Here is a 15,758-nt window from a genome sequence, read left to right as displayed (position 1 = left end):
TATAGCAACAACTTACCTCCCACGTACCTACATGCAAGTAAACAAAAAAAGAGAGAAAGGAAGAAAGATAGACAAAGAAATAAAAGAGAGAGAAAGAAAGAAAGGTAGATAGAAAGAAAGACAAATAGATAGACACAGAAAGACCGACAACTATGAGAATATACTAGGTGCATTCCAGAAGTTTTGAGACTTTTTCAGGAGAGACGTTTATTAATTTCAAAGAAGTATAGAACTAATTTCTTTCCATGTACGATCCTCCGACTTCAATACATTCGTAGCATTCCAGTAACTTCATGAAGTCCCCATGACAATCCTCTAAAATGAAGGTATTCAGGACCCTTAGGGCGGTGAGCTGGCAGAACCGTTAGCACGCCGGGCGAAATGCTTACCGGTATTTCGTCTGCCGTTACATTCTGAGTTCAAATTCAGCCGAGATCGACTTTGCCTTTCATCCTTTCGGGATCGATTAAATAAGTACCAGTTACGCACTGGGGTCGATATAATCGACTTAATCCGTGTGTCTGTCCTTGTTTGTCCTCTCTGTGTTTAGACCCTTGTGGGTAGTAAAGAAATAGGCATTCAGGACCCTTGACACAGCCTTCTTCATCTTCTTCAGCTTGGGAAAAAGAAGTCACAGGGAGCAAGGGCTAGATTGTGGGGAGAGTGAGGGACAATTTTCGTTACCAGGGTGGAATTGTGGGGACTGCTACATTGTCCTGCTGAAGGTGTTCTGGTTTTTGTACAAAATCTCTTTCCAAATTCCCTTAAAACCACCACAATGTACTCTTTGCTGACTGTTTTGCCAGAGGGAACCCAGTGGCTGTAAATGATGCCCTTACGGTTGAAAAAGGGACCATTTCATAAGTTTCTGTAACATTTTTGCCTAGTTTAAAACAGGAAGGATGAGGGACAATCTTGATACTCATCTCTATTGGTTATCAGGATGGAATTGTGGGGACTGCTGCATTGTCCTGGTGCAGGGGTTCTGGTTTTTATGACACAATCTCTTCCCAAATTCCTTTAAAACTTCCTGTCAAACCGTCCACCCCATGCCAGCATGGAAAATGGACATTAAATGATGATGATGATGAAGGAGATGATCGTGAATAAATAAGTATTACTTTGAGAGAATAATGTGAATGCTAAAGTTTTAAAAAGATGATCCGTTGGATCGAGGTTGACATAACTCGTTTAACTCAGGACTAAACAACAGCCAGCTAACATTATCCTCATCATTTAGCATCCGTTTTCCATGCTGGCACGGGGTGGACAGTTTGACAGGAAGTTTTAAAGGAATTTGGGAAGAGATTGTGTCATAAAAACCAAAACCCCTGCACCAGGACAATGCAGCAATCCCCACAATTCCATCCTGATTACCAATAGAGATGAGTATCAAGATTGCGTAACCCTTAAAATAAATTACACATCTCAAGAAACCCCTGCACAGGAGCTTGTGTCTCTTCATCACTAGCCTCATCCGAATTTACTAAATATTTCCTCTTCAAAAACCACCACATTGGGTTATTAGGTATTTTTGTAAAAATACAGAAGAAAATACAGGCTGTCCATAAACTACAGACATCACTAAATATATCCCCAATGGTGGTTATATTTTTTTGATAACATAATAGGTTAGATAAGATGATGTCTCTATTATAATATTACCATAACCAATATTAGAAATATTAAAATTACTAAGTCTCTCTAAAGGAGATTACGGCAGCGTTACTGGAAATTAATAGTTATTGCCATACTTATATGGCAGTCTTATAAATATAAGACTAAAGCTGTTCGAAGGTTTATAATGGACGCAGGTTGTGTGTCAAATAGCTAGCTTGAGGCAGTGGCCTCTTGGAGCTAATCAGCGACAGCTTTAGTCTTATATTTATAAGACTGCCATAGAAGTATGGCAATAACTATTAATAACCAATATGTTGTGCATGTATAGGAATATTACGATCATGAAATTAGCATCAGCTTATCTAAGGCTTTTTCGCAGAACCCCTATGAACCTTTTGTGGAACACCTAGGGTTCCAGGGAATCCTGGTTGAGAAACACTGGGTTAAATGGTTTGACTGGAACTGGGAAGCCGGAGAGCTGCACCAAGATCCTGTCTGATTTTGGCTCGATTTCTACAGCTGGGTGCCTTTCTTAATGCCAACCACTCCGAGGGTGTAGTAGATACTTTTTCATGTCACCATCAAGGGAGCCTTTTACGTGCCACAGCCACAGGTGCCTTTCACACATCACCATCATGTATTTGTATGCGCACGTGTGTGTTTGTGTTGGTGTGTGTGTGTGTGTTGGTACGTGTTTGTGTGTGTGTGTGTGTGGTACGTGTTTGTGTGTGTGTGTGTGTTGGTACGTGTTTGTGTGTGTGTGTGTGTGTGTGTGTGTGTGTGTGTGATACGTGTTTGTGTGTGTGTGTGTGTTTGTGTTGGTGTGTGTGTGTGTGTTGATACGTGTTTGTGTGTGTGTGTGTGTTTGTGTGGTGGTGTGTGTGTGTGTGTTGATACGTGTTTGTGTGTGTGTGTGTGTTTGTGTTGGTGAGTGTGCTTGTATGTGTGTGTGTGTGTGCACGTTTGTATGTGTATGTTTGTGTTTGTGTGCATGTGTGTATGTGTTTGTGCATGCATGTGTGTGTGTGTGCGTTTGTGCTTCTGTGTGTGTTTGTGTTGGTGTGTGTGTGCGTTTGTTGTGCTTCTGTGTTTGTGTGATGTGTGGGTGTGGGTGTGTGCACGTTTGAATGTGTGTTTGTGTTTGTGTGTGTGTTTGTGTTGGTGTGTGTGTGCGTTTGTGCTTCTATGTGTGTGTTTGTGGGTGTGTGTGCATGTTTGTATTTGTGTGTGTTTGTGTATGCATATGTGTATAACACATTTAAAACAAGTACTACCGAGAATAATCTCTTCACCTAACAACATTCCAAGTGGGGAGCCACAGTGCTCCAGCTTGACCACGACCTGATGAGCGAAACAGATCAAAGCATAAAAGAGTGACCACTTACTACAGTATCTAGATTAATGAGTATTCTCCTGACATCGTACGTAAACCAGATGGGGAAGAAACACAGGGCAGACCAGCGAGCTAGCATCACTAGTAATCTCATGTGATGCATACCTGTATCTTTTAAACACTGCAAAATATTAATAAAAATAACAATAATAATAATAATTATAATAATAATAATGGTAATAATAATAATAATATTAATAATGATAATAATAATAACAATGAATTCTTTTACTGGCCACAAGGGCTTACATAAAACAACATGAAGAGACAAAAACAGGTGAGGAAAAGAAAGATGGACGATGGTCATGTGTGAGCAATGAGAGAGAGAAAAAGAGAAAGAGGAGAAAGAGAGAGAGAGACATATAAAATGGTGAAGGGGAGAAAAAAGGGAATTAGAGAAGGATGGGGGGAGAAAACAGAATAGAGTTGCATCAAAAAGGTTAAGATAAACTTACTTGGAAATGGATGTGTGGCATTCAATTAAGGGGAATACGTTTAATAAAATCATAATTAACTGATCCTCCTCTATTTTCTTTTAGACCAAAGCCAAGAACTTTCCAGCACCCCTTCATAAGTTACACAACTAGTTGACACATAAAGAGACTCGTTTGATGGATCAATGAAAGAAATCAGGTAGGTACGCTGATGGACAGACAAGTCCTTTACACGAACATGGCAGTCTCCAGCTCTGCTAAGTACAATGCTACTTCAAACAAACTTAGTTCACATAGTAGAAGACATATCATTTCACACAGACTATTTTATATCCAGTTATACGAGATCCTATCAACTCCTTTGTATGTCTTTCGCATTTCACAATAGCCTTTCATTCTGTGATGTCAGTCGGTAGCGATAGGCGTGTTAGAAATACGTCAGAGAAAAGTAGAAATGTAAGAAAGACTGTTATTCTTTTATTTTTTTATTTGTTTGTGTCATTTGACTGCGGCCATGCTGGAGCACTACCTTAAAGGATTTTTAGTCAAACAAATTGGCCCCAGGACTCTCTCTCTTTCTGTATTTATAGTCAAGTAAATCGAGCCCGGGACTTATTCTTCGTAAGCCTAGTACTTATTCTATCAGTCTCTTTTGCCGAACCGCTAAGTTACGGGGACGTAAACACACCAGCATCAGTTGTCAAGCGATGTTGGGGGGACAAACACAGACACACAAACATGTACACACACATACATATATATATATATATATACATATATACGACAGGCTTCTTTCAGTTTCTGTCTACCAAATCCACTCACAAGGCTTTGGTCAGCCTGAGGCTATAGTAGAAGACACTTGCCCAAGGTGCCACGCAGTGTGACTGAACCCAGAACCATGTGGTTGGTAACCTTAACATACTCATTTCAGGCTGTTCTGTTGATCAGATCAACTGGAACCCCCGTCGTCATAAGCGACGGAGTGCCAACAACAACAATATATATTATATATAATATATATATATTTTCCTTTATCGCAGTTTTCATGGCTTCCCCTGACTCAACATCCAATTCCTTTATTGTGAATTTGAATTGGGAGCTTGACTCACGGTGAATCTTTCATTAGCTTTCTTATTTTCTATAGTAAAAAAACATCTACCCAAAGTGTCAAAGTCAGTTAATTAAAAACAAAAAAAGGAATTAATTCCTAAATGTTGATTGGAATCACCATTGATCATAAATATATATATATGTGTATGTGTGTGTATATGTTTGTGTGTCTGTATTTGTCCCCCTAGCATTGCTTGACAACCGATGCTGGTGTGTTTACGTCCCTGTCACTTAGCGGTTCGGCAAAAGAGACTGATAGAATAAGTACTGGGCTTACAAAGAATAAGTCCCGGGGTCGATTTGCTCGACTAAAGGCGGTGCTCCAGCATGGCCGCAGTCAAATGACTGAAACAAGTAAAAGAGTATGCATACAATGTGTTGAATCAAGGGAGAGAAACAATCTGGAGGAAGTTTAAGGTTTTGCTAGAAAGTGCAGCTAAACCGGATAATATTACTACTCTAAGAGGAAGTATATTTGTTTAACAGGCAAAACGTTTTAACATTTACAAAGCAAATAATAGCAAATTAAGAAGTCATAAAAGAAATGGGTGAAGGAGGTCAAAATGTAAAGTATGTTGATCCAAGTGAAGTGTAATAAAATGTAAAGTATGTTGAACCTAGTCAAGCGTAGCATGACAATGATGAGTAAGAAAACAAGTCGTCAAGGTGGAAAATTACTATTTGTAAACAAGAGTACTCTAGAGTAAAGGTTATTTGCCAACATAACATGGAAGTCCTGGTTTAGGATGAATGTTGCTGTAATTTAGCCCCAGGAGACATTGTCTCCAGCTGGCTGTACAACACAATCTGTGTCTTTATATTTTCGAACAAGGGCATTTAGTATCCCCACTCAGCTCAGAACAATATCTGTGTATCGCGATTTCTGGGTTATTTCTCTTCATTGAGGGCCAGAAAAAATAACATAAATCTTAAAAGATTACTTGAAAGATTTATTTTTGGTTTACTCTTTTACTCTTTACTCTTTTACTTGTTTCAGTCATTTGACTGCGGCCATGCTGGAGCACCGCCTTTAGTCGAGCAAATCGACCCCGGGACTTATTCTTTTATAAGCCCAGTACTTATTCTATCGGTCTCTTTTTTGCCAAACCGCTAAGTGACAGGGACGTAAACACACCAGCATCGGTTGTCAAGCAATGCTAGGGGGGACAAACACAGACACACACACACACATACATATATATATATATATATATATATATATACATATATACGACAGGCTTCTTTCAGTTTCCGTCTACCAAATCCACTCACAAGGCTTTGGTCGGCCCGGGGCTATAGCAGAAGACACTTGCCCAAGATGCCACGCAGTGGGACTGAACCCGGAACCATGTGGTTGGTAAGCTTGTTAACATACTCATCCCCCCCCCCTTTTCCTTCTTTTTTTATTTCTTTCAGTTCTTAGGCAGTAGCCAAGAAAAGGCACTGCCTTGAAAAATTTTTAGTGAAACAAATTGACCCCAGTCCTTTTTTTTTTTTAAGCCTGGTATACATTCCATCAGCCTCTTTTGCTGAACTGCTATATATATATGTTATTTAACATATATAATATATGCATGTATAATATATATATATTATACATGTATATATATTAAATATATATATATATATATATATATATATTATATATATATATATATATATATATATATATTTATCAATATAAGAGTAGCAAAAAATTCAATAGAAATTTTTTTCGCCACCAGCGGTCATTTATTCCTCCTGGCTTCTTTGCCGATGAGACGAGCCTTTGGTAAATTGACTTGATTAAATTTAATTTAATTTAATTAGGCTGGTTTGCCATAAGGTACGTCGAAACAATGCATTGTCCAAAGATGATTAGGGTAAATGTTTTTTTAATTTTCCTTTGATTTCTGAATTACTACTATTTAGCGGTTTGAGTTTGGCTGCTCTTTCTGGTGAGTCGAATGGCCTATCAGGGCCATTCCTTAATATTGTTGAAATTATATATATATATATATGTTATATTATATATGTGTGTTTGTATGTATATATATGTAGGTGTCTGTACATATGTGCGTGTGTATGTGTGTGTGCATGTGAGTGTATATATACATATGGGTACGGAGGAGGTTTTATTCCCTCTCTGAAATACCCACATCTAATTAGCCATATGATTAAATAATGACTCTTGGCAGGTGCTTTATTAAGGAATTAAATGATAATACATAAGAAAGAAGCAAGGAAAATGCAATCCTGTATCATAATTACCCATTTTAAAACTATTTCATCGTTAGCTCACACTGAACGTTCACACACACACATGTACAGACACACTGAGACACACAGAGTAACAGATCCTCTCTCACACACACACACAAACACACCAGTATACACACTCACACATTCACATGGAGAATCACACACACAGAAACACACGCTCAGACATTCACACTCACACACACATACACTCCACTCATGCACAAGCTATCACACTCACAGACAAGCGATCACTCACACACACAGAGATGCACATACAGACTTTCACACACAAGGACACTCACACACAAACACACTCACTCACACACACATTCACACTCAGACACTCACACACGCATTTACACACACACACTCAGACACTCACATACGCATTCACATACACTCACACATGGACACTCACTCATACACACAGACATTCACACTCACATCCACCCACTAACACACACACTCACTCACTCAGACACACAGACATGCACACTCACACACACACACACACACACAAATTCACACACCCACTCTCATACACACACACACAGAGATTTACACACATATTCACACATAGAGACGCTCACAGACATCAACTTCCACATTACAGAACCCAACACAAGGAGCAGTGTCACTACCACTCCCACTATCACCACCACCATCATCACCACCACTCCCACCACCATCACCAACTGCCATGAACCCTTCAAGACATTTGGTGTGTTTTAAGGAAACAGACTTGTTTGTATACTGACCTTCTTGGAGAAGATTGTCATGAGAGAAAACCCCATGGTGGAGAAGAGGGCACTGAAAAGGCCAATAATATCGAAAGAGAGTTCCGTTACCGTGGCGATGACTACTCCTCCGATAATGGGTAACAACGACACATAGATCTGTGGAGAAAAAAGAAAAGGAGAGAGTGAATCTGCAGAGTAAGAATGAGGATGAGATTGGGGTGGGTGGGGGGCTGTCCATGTATAACTATTTCTTTACTACCCACAAAGGGCTAAACACAGAGAGGACAAACAAGGACAAACAAACGGATCAAGTCGATTATATCGACCCCAGTGCGTAACTGGTACTTATTTAATCAACCTAGAAAGGATGAAAGGCAAAGTCGACCTCGGCGGAATTTGAACTCAGAATGTAACGGTGGACGAAATACGGCTACGCATTTCGCCCGGTGTGCTAACGTTTCTGCCAGCTCGCCGCCATGTATAACATGGAGCCTAACCCTTTGACCCTGCAAGTACGTTTTACTGGGAGTAAATTCCTTTCACTGTAATACCACCCTGAGAAGATGAAAAAGGGGAGGTGGAGGCTGAACTCTGAACCATGTGGTTGGGAAGCAAACTTCTTACTTCAGAGCTACACCTGTGCCAGAGTAAGCACATAAATGCAAAACAAGGTAGGAAAAAAATAGTACTCGACTACCGAAGGTAAAGTAATATGCTTTTATTAAAGCTGCCAAAATCTTCACAAACTGTTACTCAGAGCTTCACATTCCTATTTGTCAGGCAGTTGTGATGAATATTGTCCAACAAACATGAACTTGAAATTGAGTAACAGCTTAGCAAGATTTTTGCAGCTTTAATAAAAGAGTGTGTGTGTGTATATACTGTAAATCCTTGAGTATAGTCCGCCCTTGAGTATAATACGCAGGGGATTTTTAGTGGGTTGTACCTCTGAAAAACCTAAACCATGTGTATAATACACACCCCTTCTCTAACTTGAGTCGTGCGTAATTAAGCCAGCAGCACCTAGTCAAACAAACACTTCCGCGCATGCATAATACAATAATGGTGATGTTCTTAACTGTTATATGGGAATGTAAATATGTTTGCAAATTGTTTTTGTTACATGTTATTCTGTGTTCTGAATACTTATATTTTAATAAATGTTGCTTACTGCAAGTTATGGATGATTCTTTTATGACTTCATTGCTTTCAGGCTTAGCTTTAGGTATTTTTGCGCCCGACATCACAAAATGCGTCTGAATAAACATTGCCGGACAGCAAATAGAGACTTGGACATTGCTTAGAAATATTTTTCATCTTTAACCTCATATATAGTACACACTAGGGATTTTGACCTTTAAATTTTGGGGAGAAAATGCGGATTATACTTGAGGATTTACAGGAGTTGAAATTTACAGAAAAACAAAAGTCAAAGACAGGTGTGTAAACAACACGCAGGTGTATTAGTTTGACGCTCAGGAAGGTGAGAAAGTCTTTTACGTTTTGAGCCTATGCTCTTCAACAGAAAGGAACACAAGGAAATAAACATAGAGAGAATAAAAAAAGACTTGTGGATTTAGTAGTCAATCATGGTGACTGATTGGAGAAAGGTAGTTGGACAGGAGAGCTAGGAAGAAGGGGAGATAATAAAGTACTGGTGATCCAAAAACGAAGGTGTGCATGCATGTGTGTATGTGAGAGTGTGTGGGTGTGGATAGGGGCTGGTGACTTTGATGTGTGGATGTGTGCATGTGTGTGTGTGTGTAGGTGAGGAGAAATGGGAGACAGGCAACAGCAGAGTGAGTGCGAAGAGAGAGAACTGAGGCACAGTCCACAGAACATGCTCTGGCAAGGGCGGTGTGAATAATGGTGAGGGGATATCCATGAGGGATGAAGTGGCGGGCCATGAGTTGAGACTGAGTCTCAAAGTCATAGTTGTCACTGCAGAGCCTGTGCAGACAGAGGAATTGAGAGTAGGGGGATGGAGAGCTTGGTGTGGGTAGGGTGGGAGGAGGAGAAGTTGAGGTTTGAGTGGGAGTTGGTACGTTTGTAGTGGATGGAGATAGTGAAAGTGGGGACACACACAGGCAGGCAGACAGCCGCCAGCCAGCCAGACAGACAGATAGATATATATCTATCAACAGCAACAATAACAACAACAATGGCGGTATACTTACATACATGGTTTGCTTCACCCCCAGCAGAATACGAGATAGAATCACAGTAAATAAGGGTAACGTAGCCTTTACTGAAACAGACAAGAAAAAAACAAAGCAGTTAGACATTTCTTAATCTCAGAGTTGACTCCATTCTGAAGAGGAAAAAAAGAAAAGGAGAGGACAAAGAAAAACAAAGTGAGTCATTGACTCTGTCATTAGTGATACAGGCATTTTAATATCCAGGGATGCACCTCAGCTTTGAAAGATTCGTCTTGGTTTTCTGGGGCTTCTCCCAGTCTTCTGGAATTCATCCCATTTTGTGTGAATCATCCCAGTTTTTTGAAATTCACTTCAATTTGCCAAGATTTGTCCCTTTTTTCCAGGAATTGTCCCACTTTTCCAGAATTCATCCCATTTTCTGTGAATCATCCCAGTTTTTTTAAGATTCACTCCAATTTGCCAAGATTTGTCCCTTTTCCAGAATTCATCCCATTTTCCAGGAATCATCAGTTTTCCAGGAATTGTTCCGCTTTTCCAGAATTCATCCCATTTTCTGTGAATCATCCCAGTTTTTTTAAGATTCACTCCAATTTGCCAAGATTTGTCCCTTTTCCAGAATTCATCCCATTTTCCAGGAATCATCAGTTTTCCAGGAATTGTTCCGCTTTTCCAGAATTCATCCCATTTTCTGTGAATCATCCCAGTTTTTTAAGATTCACTCCAATTTGCCAAGATTTGTCCCTTTTTCCAGAATTCATCCCATTTTCCAGGAATTGTCCCACTTTTCCAGGAATAATCCTAGTTTTTCAGCATACACTCCAGTTTTCCAGAAATCCTCCCAGTTTCTCGGAATTCATTCTAGTTTTCTAGGATTCATTCCAATTTCCAAACAAGTCTCCATGTCCCAAAAGGTATGTTCTGAGACAATGATTTGTCTCGCTTACTTAAATTTTATTTTAGGAAGCTTACAAACCATGCCGAAGCAGACACTGGAACTCGATTCAGCCCTGTAGCTCACCAAACCTTCTCAAACCATCCGTGAAAAACTAACATTAAAACAAGAATGATGACAAATATTATCTACTTTGTTTTTATATATTTTCTTTTTGCTGATTTCTTTAATTTTTACTTTCTGTAAATCTTTTAGCTTTTAGAAATTACAGCTTTAGTTTAAAATTTGCTTATTCAATTGCAGCATGGAAGGTGTTTATAAGCCATTTAAGAAACACACAAAAACCGTTAGATTCACTTCAACATTTAAATTTAATTTGTCAAAATATTTTCGTCGTTTTGAGACCATGACCTGTTCACTGGCAAAACTTTGTGCTGCATCTCATATATATATATATATATATACATATATATATATATATATATTACGAAGATGTACTTGCATAGCAAGTGACCTGATCTGAGATCGTGTGCTGGAATGAAAACAATTGCAGCGTGGAATGTGTTTATAAGCCATTTAAGAAGCACACAAAAACCGTTAGATTCACTTCAGCATTTAAATTTAATTCGTCAAAATATTTTTATCGTTTTGAGACCGCGACCTGTTCACTGACAAAATTCCGTGCTGCATCTCTTATTCATTGCTTATTCAGTTTTCATTTAAGTATAAACTTGTAGATGATGTATAATACCAGTAATTCATCACAGATTATTCTTAGTATTTTTGTTTTACATAGAACGATTTTAACCGTTTTAATTTTTGGTAATTTTCTTCAATAAATGATTCAACAAAAATACTTATTCTCATATGTGCAACACATATAAGATAGAAAGATATGTAGATAGGGAGAAGGATAGACAGATAGACACACACACAGAGAGAGCTAGATATGGGCAGACAGAGAGACAGATTGATATATAGAAAGAAAACTATGTAGAAAGGTAGAAAGACATGTTGACAGATAGGTAGACAGATAGACAGAGAGTGGTAGACAGAGAGAAAGAGTGACAGATAGACAAACAGAGTGATTAGATTGACAGATAGACAGAGTGACAGATAGACAGACAGACAGATAGATAAATAGATAGATGGATAGGTAGACAGATAGACAGACAGGTAGATAGACAGACATACAGATATGTAGACAGACAGATGGATAGATGGATAGATAGATAGATGGGTACATAGTCAGACAGACAGAGAGCTAGATATGTGTGAGTGTCTTTATTATGTAACCTAGAATTATCTCCTGTTTAAATTGCATACCAAAATATAGGACTATGCAACACCACCCTACATTGCTGTAAAGACTGACATGGCACAGATATTACTAGTTGTACAACACATAAGAAGGAGCGGTCAAATACACCTGTAGTGTTGTACACAAAAGGCTGGCATAACACAGGTATACCTGATGTATAAGCTGGAGCGGTCAAATATACCTGCCGTATTGCACACAAGAGCTACATATGACATTTCTTTTTCATGTTCAAGAGCAACACTATGTGTGTGTGTGTGTGTGTGAGTGTGTAAAATTATATTTATAAATAAAAAAGACACACGTATATTATATTTATACATAGGCGCAGGAGTGGCTGTGTGGTAAGAAGCTTGCTTCCTAACCACATGGTTCCGGGTTCAGTCCCACTGTGTGGCACCTTGGGCAAGTGTCTTCTACTATAGCCTCGGGCCGACCAAAGCCTTGTGAATCGATTCGGTAGGCGGAAACTGAAAGAAGCCCATCGCATATATGTATATATATATATGCGTGTGTGTCTTTGTGTGTCTGTGTTTGTCCCCCTAGCATTGCTTGACAACCGATGCTGGTGTGTTTATGTCCCCGTTACTTAGCGGTTCGGCAAAAGAGACCGACAGAATAAGTACTGGGCTTACAAAAGAATAAGTCCTGGGGTCGAGTTGCTCGATTAAAGGCGGTGCTCCAGCATGGCCGCAGTCAACTGACTGAAACAAGTAAAAGAGTAAAAGAGTATATCTATATATACACATACATAGATGTAGGGTGTTCAGGCTAAATTTGATAGTTTTGCATTAAAGGAAAAGAAAACACAATTTCCCACTTGAAAATAAAAGTTTTTTTCTGAAAAAAATTCAAAAAATATCAACTCATTCAGAGGTTCTGAACCAGTTTTCACCTATGAATCCCCTTGACCCCCTTTATAACAAGAGCACTCAGAGAGTGCAAACCTCCACCAAGGCAACACCAACGTCCTCTCAACGATTAGCTCAGGTGGGGCCTCCAGGAGTGGCTGTGTAGTAAGTAGTTTGCTAACCAACCACATGGTTCCGGGTTCAGTCCCACTGCGTGGCATCTTGGGCAAGTGTCTTCTGCTATAGCCCCGGGCCAACCAAAGCCTTGTGAGTGGATTTGGTAGACGGAAACTGAAAGAAGCCTGTCGTATATATATATATATATATATATATATATATATAAGTGTGTGTGTATATGTTTGTGTGTCAGTGTTTGTCCCCCTAGCATTGCTTGACAACCGATGCTGGTGTGTTTACGTCCCGGTCACTTAGCGGTTTGGCAAAAGAGACCGAAAGAATAAGTACTGGGCTTACAAAGAATAAGTACCCGGGGTCGATTTGCTCGACTAAAGGCGGTGCTCCAGCATGGCCGCAGTCAAATGACTGAAACAAGTAAAAGAGTAAAGAGTAAAAGACACGTACATGTATACATCTCCCTATACACATTCATACGTGTAGACAGTATGGCTCACTAAAGTACATTCGTTAATCACTGCACATAAACAGCTTCTACTGAGTCTTCATTTTTGCCATAAATACTTTAAAAATCAAGGTTAGATATTAAAGCTGTTTTAGGAACGCAAAAGTGAAACCTAATACCATCTCTGGAAGGCACAGCTGGAGTTTGTGAGTTATAGATTTGTGAATACTGGTATATAAGCATCCAGCACTAACGTTGATGCATACTGGTAGATGGAAGCTATATGCGTGTGTGTGTGTGTATGTGTGTATGAAAAAATATATGCATATGTGTGTGTGTATGTGGAAGTATATATATATATGTGTGTGTACATAGATACATAGACATATAGATGCGAGCTGGCAGAAACGTTAGCACGCCGGGCGAAATGCGTAGCCGTATTTCGTCTGTCGTTACGTTCTGAGTTCAAATTCCGCCGAGGTCGACTTTGCCTTTCATCCTTTCGGCGTCGATAAATTAAGTACCAGTTACGTACTGGGGTCGATGTAAACGACTTGATCCCTTTGTCTGTCCGTGTTTGTCCCCTCTATGTTTAGCCCCTTGTGGGCAATAACGAAATATATATGAAACTATACACATATATATAAATATATTGCACGTTAGGCGTGGGAGTGGCTATAGGCGCGGGGGTAGCTATAGGCGTGGGAGTGGCTGCATGGTAAGTAGTTTGTTTACCAACCACATGGTTCCGGGTTCAGTCCCACTGTGTGGTATCTTGGGCAAGTGTCTTCTACTATAGCCACGGGCCGACCAAAGCCTTGTGAGTGGATTTGGTAGACGGAAACTGAAAGAAGCCCGTCGTATATATGTATATATATATGTGTGTGTATGTTTGTGTGTCTGTGTTTGTCCCCCTAGCATTGCTTGACAACCGATGCTGGTGTGTTTATGTCCCCGTCACTTAGCAGTTCGGCAAAAAGCAACCGATAGAATAAGTACTGGGCTTACAAAGAATAAGTCCTGGGGTCGATTTACTCGACTAAAGGCGGTGCTCCAGCATGGCCGCAGTCAAATGACTGAAACAAGTAAAAGAGAGTTAATTTCATGAGCAGGCTATTCCACTGATTGGATCAGCTGTAACCGGCGGAGTGCCATAGGAATACACACATATGCACACATATATACATACGTGTATATACATACGTGTATATACAGTACATGCACATACATCTGCATATATACATATTCATAAATACACACACACACACACCCATCATCATCATCATCGTTTAACGTCCGTTCTTCATGCTAGCATGGGTTGGATGGTTCGACCGGGGTTCTGGGAAGCCAGAAGGCTGCACCAGGCTCCAGTCTAATCTGGCAATGTTTCTACAGCTGGATGCCCTTCCTAACGCCAACCACTCCGTGAGTGTAGTGGGTGCTTTTTACGTGCCACCTGCACAGGTGCCAGGCAAGGCTGGCAACGGCCACGGTCAGATTGGTGTATTTTATGTGCCACCGGCACGGAAGCCAGTCGAGGCGGTGCTGGCATCGGCCACGAGTCGGATAGTGCTTTTTACGTAAAAAAATATGCTTTTTACATATATATATATATATACACAACTTTTGTGTATCGAGGTGTCTTAATCCAGCAGGGACAAAGGAACTAAGGAGGTAATACATCAATGAATATTGATTTTTTTTTTATATTAATCTCTTCTATACATTTGTAATTTGCATCAAACACAATGACACCATCTGCTGCACAGGCCATACAAATCAGCTAAAGTAGGAAAGAAATTGTCATTCGTTTTTGCTGCCATTGTTTCTTGTACAATAGTGGAATATGAAACAGAACATTTATATTCTCTTTCTGTCTTTCGCTTGTTTCAGTCATTAGACTGTAACCATGCTGGGGCACCACCTCGAAGAATTCTTAGTTAAATGAACCAACCCAATTACAATTTTTTTTTTTAAAGCCCGGTGCTTATTCTATTGATCTCTCTTGCCAAACCGGCAGAGTTATGAGGATGTAAACACACCAGCACCAGTTGTCAAGCAGTGCTGGGGGACAAACACCAACAGAAACACAGACACACACATATAAACGGCAATTTCTGTCAGCCTGTTATCATCTTAGTGCCTAAACCAGCGAACCAATATTCATGAAACTTTGCATATATGTTACACTCACATCCAGCTCAATAACAGGCTAATTCAATAAAAATCTATAATGTGCTCCCAGGGCATTGGGCAAATTTTATAATAGAATGAGGTTGCAAAAAAGTATCAATTTGAGGGAGAGGTAGTAACAGAGAGAAGATAAATTATATCAGTGGAGGTGAGAACAACGGTAGCAATGGGGTGGTAATGTTACTACAGCTGTCATATACATGCAATGCTGCATACATACTTTCGTA

General features: G+C 39.7%; 1 protein-coding gene across 1 annotated transcript in view; it reads right to left on the bottom strand.

Annotated features, from left to right (window-relative positions):
• The window catches only part of LOC115223517 (solute carrier family 35 member E1 homolog), a gene marked incomplete at its 3' end in the record, with an annotated part of 28,135 nt that overhangs the window by 777 nt on the left and 11,600 nt on the right, over positions 1-15,758 (bottom strand). The window contains exons 2-4 of the mRNA XM_029794145.2: positions 9,716-9,786; positions 7,557-7,694; positions 3,006-3,134 (exon numbers count right to left, since the gene is read on the bottom strand). Coding sequence (XP_029650005.2) covers positions 3,006-3,134; positions 7,557-7,694; positions 9,716-9,786 — 338 coding nt within the window. The remainder of the gene's footprint in view (positions 1-3,005; positions 3,135-7,556; positions 7,695-9,715; positions 9,787-15,758) is intronic.

The sequence above is a fragment of the Octopus sinensis genome, linkage group LG23 (assembly GCF_006345805.1).
Source record: "Octopus sinensis linkage group LG23, ASM634580v1, whole genome shotgun sequence".
Classification (NCBI taxonomy): domain Eukaryota; kingdom Metazoa; phylum Mollusca; class Cephalopoda; order Octopoda; family Octopodidae; genus Octopus; species Octopus sinensis.
The sequence above is the reverse complement of the archived record's forward strand: the minus strand, read 5'-3'. Positions and strand labels throughout refer to the sequence as shown.